General features: G+C 54.2%; 3 protein-coding genes across 3 annotated transcripts; 2 read left to right on the top strand and 1 right to left on the bottom strand.

Annotated features, from left to right (window-relative positions):
- Positions 1 to 620: 620 nt before the first annotated feature.
- On the top strand, positions 621 to 868 carry GUITHDRAFT_75169 (hypothetical protein; the record flags this gene model as incomplete). The annotated part of the gene is made up of 2 exons (XM_005827827.1): positions 621 to 680; positions 728 to 868. 2 exons carry the CDS (start codon positions 621 to 623, stop codon positions 866 to 868), a joined length of 201 nt encoding a protein of 66 aa, XP_005827884.1.
- Positions 869 to 4,022: 3,154 nt separating this feature from the next.
- GUITHDRAFT_164579 (hypothetical protein) lies at positions 4,023 to 5,379 on the top strand. Its single transcript, XM_005827826.1, has 2 exons — positions 4,023 to 4,420; positions 4,530 to 5,379. The coding sequence occupies exons 1-2, from the start codon at positions 4,049 to 4,051 to the stop codon at positions 5,271 to 5,273; spliced, it is 1,116 nt and encodes a 371-aa protein (XP_005827883.1). The 5' UTR covers positions 4,023 to 4,048; the 3' UTR covers positions 5,274 to 5,379.
- A 499-nt stretch (positions 5,380 to 5,878) lies between these two features.
- GUITHDRAFT_164578 (hypothetical protein) lies at positions 5,879 to 7,122 on the bottom strand (the record flags this gene model as incomplete). Its single annotated transcript, XM_005827825.1, has 6 exons — positions 5,879 to 6,166; positions 6,280 to 6,537; positions 6,585 to 6,647; positions 6,771 to 6,827; positions 6,874 to 6,997; positions 7,097 to 7,122. Coding segments are annotated over 6 exons (816 nt in total), but the record flags the coding sequence as incomplete, so codon positions are not given.
- Positions 7,123 to 7,760: the final 638 nt, after the last annotated feature.

Below are 7,760 nucleotides of genomic sequence, written 5' to 3'. Positions count from 1 at the left end.
CCGACCACGACGAGAGTTTCCGAGGCGGGTCAGGTACACACATCCTGACTAGCTTTGAGGCTCGGAGCTGCTGTGTTCAACTTCCATGCCGACGGTCAGGCGGGGGGCAGGTGAGGACATGCGCAAGGGCGGGTGAGGAGGTGGGAGAGGAGCAGGAAGACGATCACATCGTGACGATATGAGGAGGGATCTGATCCCTCCTCATAGATCTCCTGGTGCCCTGACGCTGCTCGTGGCAGCTCTCCTCCTGGTCGGCTTGTGCTCTGTTGCTGCTTACCTCCCTCCCACGGCGAATCATGGAGGGCTCTCCCGAATCCCTCGGATGGTCCGAGGGCAATTCCGCGTCTCCCGTCCCTCGACACTTTCTATGCAACAGCATGCAGATTCGCGCGCTTGGAATTCAAGGCGTGAGTTAGTCAAGATGTTTACCGCCCTAGGAATGTCCTACAGCATGTTCCAAGGCAAGGCGTATGGTAAGAGTGCTTCATTGACCGAGATCGAAGTTCTGGAAAACCCGCCTGCAGATTTCCTGACTAAGAAGGTGAAGAACAGTGTGCATGGGTAGTCTTGTCTCACTTGACCAGGGCGTCAAATCCTGTGACATATGGTCGAGCGACGAGATGCCTACAGCTCAGTTTGAATACGCTTACGACAAGAATGAAGCTATCTACGTGCTCGAGGTCCTGCTTCTTGTCTTTGCTGCTGTGTCACACTGCTGACCTCACAGGGAGAGGCGATTGTGACCCCACGGGATGGTCGACGGGCAGTTCGACTCGTTCCGGGTACCTACGCGGTCTTTCCGAAAGGTCTGGAGTGTACCTGGGACGTTCGGAGAAGAGTGAGAAAGCATTATCAGGAATTCGAATGAACTCTGTGAACGCGGTTCCCTGCGCAAACAAAACAAACACACACACACACACACATACACAAGAATCCATGTTTAATGTCTAGAGATCCCACAAGTTCTTCCTCAGAATCCGCTGTCATTTTGCCTCCAGTCCTGATATCATCAAGCTCACACGGGAAAGAGTTCTTGATAATCCAGAGAGATCGACAATCTCGGCAAAAAGCCTCCTGCAAGTACAGGTTTCGGTTCTTTGCGTCATGTTGACAGAGTCTTAAGAGTGTTGTTCGCTGTGGAATGCCTTTGTGCGCTTCAACCTTACTATGCCTTACCGTAAGCTTTCATAGCAGCAACAAGCATGCTCTCGGTGTTGTGCCTCAGGTTTGGAATATTCCTGTTGTGCTGCATGTCTTGATGAAACGCTATCTCCTTCCCATCAAGGCTTGCGAGTCGCACAGAATCTCGCGATCCAAGGTCCTCAATAAAGCTGAGCTGGATGGAAAATCCAGATTCGAACAGTCTCTTTATCAAGAAATCAATTCTTCCCGTGTTGAACCTCCACTGCCCTCAGTTCATGTAATTTCCGAACTCGAGCAGGATAGTATCGCTGCGCAGCAGGTTCAGGCGAACAATGAGAGAGATCAAGATTGAGAAGAAGCAAACAAGACACAAACAAGTATGGATCACATTGTTCACTTCACTACATGTTGTTCAACTACATGGGGACAAGTTGTAGGCTGGCACCCCTTCCAAACATGCGACTTTGCCGCAGTCAACAAAGGGAGTCCACGTCTCATGTCCTACAGCAACTTCTGCCTCTCCCTAACTTCTACGATGTTTCAGAAGTAGTTCATGATAGGTCTCATCAATCAAGTGCAGGTAAAGTAGCAATCCGTCGCTCCCACGGTCGAACATTCCCGAACGGATCCAACATGCATGCAGGAAATGGAACCCTCGGACATCGATCCTCCCCCTCCATGCTACGATTCACTCTGTCTCGAGCTAGGCAGCACCTTCCTCGAGCATCCTCGTCTCCCTCAGTCTCACCTGCCCTCGGGGTTCATGATCAGCTTGTTGAGATCCGCCAACTTGGACGCTGGTGCACACATTGTTGTTCGCCGGAGTCGCGCTGCCACCCCCCTGCCACCCCCACCTTCATCTCACCCAAGGGGGACCCACCCCTCCTTTGATGAGTCAATTGTCATCCACCCCTAATTTTACCCTTACTGACCCCTCTTTGATAGCCTCATTTTATGCAATTGATTCCCATACCCTACCCTACCCTACCCTACCCTACCATTTCGTGCCCGATGACCCTCACTTCTGATGAATCGAAAGACGCATCTTTGAATGCGTCTCATGGGAGGGTTGTACTACCCCACGAGAATACGGGTATAGAAGGGGTATTCAGTATATCTTCCACCCCGCGGTGGGGTCCACATCACCCATGGGGTGGTACCCCTACCCTCCTCAGGGCCTTGAAAAGTCCCTTCACCGAAACCTAAGAAATGAAAACATCTGTAAAAGAAAAAAAATACTTCACAAAAAAAAAGAATACGGGCCGGGCGGCCGCGGCCCGGCCGACCGGGACCGGGAGTACTACAAACTTACTTCACCATCCCAACTCAAAGTTAAGTGAAATCATCAGTCATTCACCACCAGCCCCAACTTCCCTTGCCAAGGGGGTTGGCCCTCTAAGGGCTTGAATGTATCCGATGGGATCCGGACCCGAGTTACAAGTCAAGTTTTACTCAACTGAGTTAGGTTACAAGTTAGTACCGGCTCGTTCAAAAGGCCCGCCGGGCCTCTGCTCCCCCCCCCCCCCCCCGCTGACCGGCGACTCATCAGTAGTGTACGGTCACTCAGGCTAACGTCACTACTACTACCGTTCCCGTCGGTGGTACCAGAGCCCTACCTCAGTACAGTCGCAAGGTACCACACGTACTATTCACGGTCCCCTTCATTGCCAAGCGGCCGTGACCCGGTCAGATGGCCGTACACACGTTACGACCCACCCCCTCTAGATCTGCGGTGAGTCACTTGAAGACCACCCCTGAGGGTATGCCCCCGTTTCCACCATATGACCGGTACCAAGGTCCAATATTTCTCATATCAAGACAGGGGTAGTCCATCATAGAGACTTCACCCCTACCCCCAGGGTGTCTCCTTCTGGACCATTTTCATGATGCGAGTGACTGAGGGGGTCCCCCCCTTGTTCATTATACGCGTAGCGGGGGTGGGGGGGCGGTAGGGAAGCCTCGAGTGGGGCCACCACCGGTCATTATTTCTGATAAAGGATATTTCTCTTAGACTACCCCTCATTTTACCTGTCATAAGTACCGGTAATGATAACCCTCGGAACAAGGTACAGGTAAGGAGGCCGGGCCCCATCTTCCCCACTACCCCCTCCTTTTAGGAAAAAAAACGGTTACAGACCTCAGGACCGGTGGTGCCCTAGGACCCCATAGTCGTTACCATTTTCTCTATCAGTACATCGGTACCCCCCCCCCGTGTACTAATTTGTGCCGGCGGTACATACCACCCCCTGCAAACAAGAGGGAAGGAGGGGTCATTGATGGCCCTACCCCTTGATTCCTCTGTTTGCATCTGCCATGCTCGCGCTACTACGTTCGCGGTCTCGCAGAGCAGACGATCATGCCGCCGGAGAAAGCGGTCTTGCTTGCTCCTCGAGGCTTCGTGGCTCGTCCTCATCTAAATGATTCATCAGGGGCGGAAGAGACTCACAGTTTGATCCAGTGATTGTCATTGTACAGATGTCGACCTTGAATAGGAGATGTTTTCTCCTCTTGGTAGCATCGTCGCCTCCTAGCAACCAAGTTGTGTGCTCGCCTTTGATCATGTTCTAGTGTGGAGCGTTGCATGGAACAGCTTGATGCTGGGGTTGTCGAGATAGAACTAGACAGAGGTTGTTGCTGGCTTACGAAGAGTCTGCTGTCAAAACTGTATTTGTCATGATGATGATGACACAATGAAGAGGTCTGAGGTGCAGGAGTATAAGTGAACGAAAACGATTGTGAGGATAGAACATATGGAGTAGCAGGAGTCATTCACGGAGGTAGATGACCTGCAGAGAAGATGGCCTGTAGAGAACTTGGGAAAAGTTGTAATACGACTCATGCATTGACGAGTAGCTTTGTTCTTACTTCTGCTTTTCCTAGTCAACCTTTTCGCCGTCTCGTAATTATGGCGACGTCTGCCCCTTCACTCTCCGATCCCAATTGGCAATATGGCATGGGAGGATGGAACAATCCTCGCCTTCCAAACTTCAATCTTCACGACCCGACCGTGATTGCTGTGGATTGGCTGGGATTTCTTTGTCTTCTTGGTGCTTCTCTCGCCCTCATGTACAAGCTCATGTCGTTCAAGGGCCCCGATGGCGACCAAGAGTTCTTCGTCGGCTACCGGGAAGAGAAGTGCCTCTCCATCTACGTCAACCTCATCGCTGCCATCACCTACTGGGGCCGTATCTGCGCTCACTTCAACAATGACATGGGCCTTTCTCTGTCTGTCAACTACTTCAAGTACCTGGACTACATCTTCACCTGTCCTATCCTGGTATGTACTCTCCTTCCTTCCTCCTTGCTCCTCCTGCTCCTTGCTCCTGCTCCTCGCTTCTCCTCGCTGCTTCTGGATGGCCGCGACTGACGTGCTTGCCTTGCATCAGACGCTGGATCTGCTGTGGTCGCTCAACCTCCCCTACAAGATCACCTACTCTCTCTTCGTCGGGTTGACCATCGCATGCGGAGTCTTCTGCAACGCGTTCGAGCCTCCTGCGCGGTACCTCTGGTTCATGTTCGGCTGCTTCATCTTTGCCTTCACGTGGATCAGCATCATCCGCCTCGTCTACGCGCGGTTCCAGCAGTTTCTCAACGAGGACGCGAAGAAGATTCGAGCGCCTCTCAAGCTCTCCCTCACCCTCTACTTCAGCATCTGGTGCGGCTACCCGGCCCTCTGGCTTCTCACCGAGTTCGGAGCCATCTCCCAGCTGGCAGCCCACGTGATGACTGTCATCATGGACGTCGCCGCCAAGTCTGTGTACGGCTTCGCCCTGCTCAAGTTCCAGCTGGGGGTGGACAAGCGAGACGTCTGGCTCGATGAGCTCAGGAGCGTCAGATACTCTGAGCCTCCTCCTCAGATCCGACCGTCGAAGAGCAGGGAGGGACCAGCGGGATACAACTACGACGAGGAGCACGACTTTCCTCGCTTCAGCAAGTCCAGCAACCGCCCACATGACATGCGCCACTCTCGCGGCTCAGAGCACGCCAGCCGTCAGAGGCCCCCGCAAGACTTGTACCCACATGACGACGGGAACGGCATGGAGAAGGACCAGGAGATCTCGTCGACGATGAAGCAGATCGCCGAGCTCAACAAGCAGCTCTCTGCCTTGCAAGATGATGAAAGAATGTAAAATGTAGAACAAAGTTCGTGATATCCGCATGAATCAAGTCGAGCACCTGATGAAATGATATATTGTTTCGATGGGATTTTTCCATGAAAGTACCGAATAACCATAACAAGTTTCTTGCCTGTCTCTTTGTACACCCACTCCACCAGTTTCTTCTTCTTATTTACAGAGTTCCCATCGCTCTCATCCTCAGATTCAGCAAGGTGAGCGACTCTCTTGCCCGACGAGTTCAGACCGAGTGATCGAGAAGAAGACTGCGATCCTATCTTCACTCGCCGTTGAGAACGCTGAGGAGAGTCAGAAGCAGGACTCCAGAAGCGTCTGCTCACCCTTGCGCTGCGATGCGGGCGGAGGAGTTGCGAGACCCTGTGGACCGGCGGGTGGAAGCTCGACCTGCAACAAGTAAGGCGCCTGCTCGGCCGGCATCCTGACTCACTCTCTCTCCCTGGCAGCAGAGAGACCGGAAGGTTCAGCCGCAGGGCTTCCACTGGCCTAGCTTGCGCGCTCCTCTCCTCCCCTCCATGCGAGCTCCTCATGCCGTGAGAGGGAGGCCGGTCGTGAGCAGAGGATGCTTCGCTCCTCTGAGTGGGAGGCCGGCTGCTCGCTCTGGAGGACATGACGCTGCTCGCTCTGGAGGACCTGCTGCTGGCATGCGTCGGAGGCCGGCTGAACTTCTCTGCGGGGGTAAGAGGATGCTTGCTCGCCTCGGATCGGGAGCGCATCGTGCTGGAGGTAGAGAGCGAGCTGCGAGTGAACTGAGAAGGAGGACGACTTCCTTGCGCAGTGCCGCCTTCGCTCCTCCCGGCTCCTTCCAGCTGAGCCTCAGCATTTGCCTGCATCGCATCCTGCTGGAAGACGGCAATGTTGGACCGCTCCTGCCCGCTCTCTTCACTCTGCTGATTCTGAATCAGTGAGATCAGGAGGGAGGGAGGGAGGGAGGGGAGGGAGGGAGGGAGGAGGCAAGAGCAAAGACGGGGGGTCACAGGAGGTTGACACAAGGGTTTCCTACGTAAGTAGATCCCGGTCGGTTCGCCTCGACGTTCTCGCGGTCAGAGAGGGGAGGGGCCTCGTCCTGGTCCCTCCTGCTGCTCCTCCCTGTCTCCAGTCTCGCACGCGATGCTGCAGCTGTCATGATGACCTCGTCGCGGTGAAGCTGCTCGCTGGAGCTCGTCCGAGTGTGAGGGAAGGTGGGAGGAGGTTTCTGTTGGTCCTGCCAGCAGCTGTCTGTGGTCTCCTGCCATGTTCTTGGCAGCTCGTACAACTTGCCCTGCGTCTGTATCAATATGCACCTCACGCCTGGCAGAGAGGAGCGACCGGGTCGTGCTTGGTGTTGCCTGGTATCCTCCTCGGAGGAGGCTGCGTCCTCCAGTCGATGGCCTGTGGGAAGGATTTTCAGGACATCGTATGAATGGGTGTAAATGGTGAAGGGGGAGATAGTGGGGGGAAGAGGAGAGAGTGGTGAGGTGAAGGGAGAGGAAGGGAGAGGAAGAGCATCTCTACCTGAAACTTCGGTGCATTCCACGGCCAGACAGGCGCGATGTATCTGACTTCACCTCCCTGCTCAAGAGGTCAAAGTCTCACACGGCTCCAGCAGCATGATGACCAGCGACATGTTGACGGCCGAGAAAGGATGGGCGTTGATGTACTGAGCCTCGTTGTTCAGCTCTTGGTTGAAGAGCATGTTCATGCGATTGTCCATCCCCTTGGACCGGTTGTAGGTGTTCATCCTGACCCAACAGAAGTCAGCATTTCTCTTACGCCGAACACAATCGCTGTGAAGAAGGGTGAGACTGCTGACGCCCTTGCTTGCTGATCCATGCTCTCACCGTACCCCTATCCTTATAACTTGCATCTTTGGTTTTCGTCCTCTTGCTTGTCCCTAGGAAGCTGCGCAGCAGACTTCTGTACATGGCAGACCTGCTCTCGCCACTGACTTCCTCGTACTTCCTGCACCTTCTGCTTCCTCCTCACATGCTATCTTGCATCCTGTCTGTGTCCTTGATCTGTTCGTGTCTTCATGTTCCATGTCCACATGTGCATGCCAGCTGTCCTGCCTGTCCTGTCGCTTCCCCTTCCACAGTTCCACTCCCCTCCACCATCGTCAACGGCTCCCTCCACCCCCTCTTCTCAACGACTACCCCTCATTTTCCCTTTAATTACCCCCACATTTTAGCCACCCATTTCCTGACCATCGGTACCACCCCAGAGGCATGCCACACCCCCTAAAATGACCTAGATACCACCGGTGATCCCTAGTCGATGTTCAAAAAATTGCTTGGCCGCTCATGCTTTGACGAGGAAGGGGAATATGCGAAGAACTACTCGCTTCCTCCTCCTGCTCCTCCTGCTCCTCCTGCTCCTGCTCCTGCTCCTGCTCCTGCTCCTGCTCCTGCTCCTCCTGCTCCTCCTGCTCCTGCTCCTGCTCCTGCTCCTGCTCCTGCTCCTGCTCCTCCTGCTCCTGCTCCTGCTCCTGCTCCTCCTCCTCCTATC

This window comes from Guillardia theta (assembly GCF_000315625.1).
Source record: "Guillardia theta CCMP2712 unplaced genomic scaffold GUITHscaffold_64, whole genome shotgun sequence".
Lineage (NCBI taxonomy): Eukaryota > Cryptophyceae > Pyrenomonadales > Geminigeraceae > Guillardia > Guillardia theta.
The sequence above is the reverse complement of the archived record's forward strand: the minus strand, read 5'-3'. Positions and strand labels throughout refer to the sequence as shown.

What these genes read in the sequence shown, in the direction of transcription:
- GUITHDRAFT_164579 (XM_005827826.1), top strand. Translation starts at nt 4,049, where the DNA reads ATGGCGACGTCTGCCCCTTCACTCTCCGATCCCAATTGGCAATATGGC. An exon ending in TCTTCACCTGTCCTATCCTG is followed by an intron (nt 4,421 to 4,529) that starts GTATGTACTCTC and finishes GCCTTGCATCAG; the next exon opens with ACGCTGGATCTGCTGTGGTC.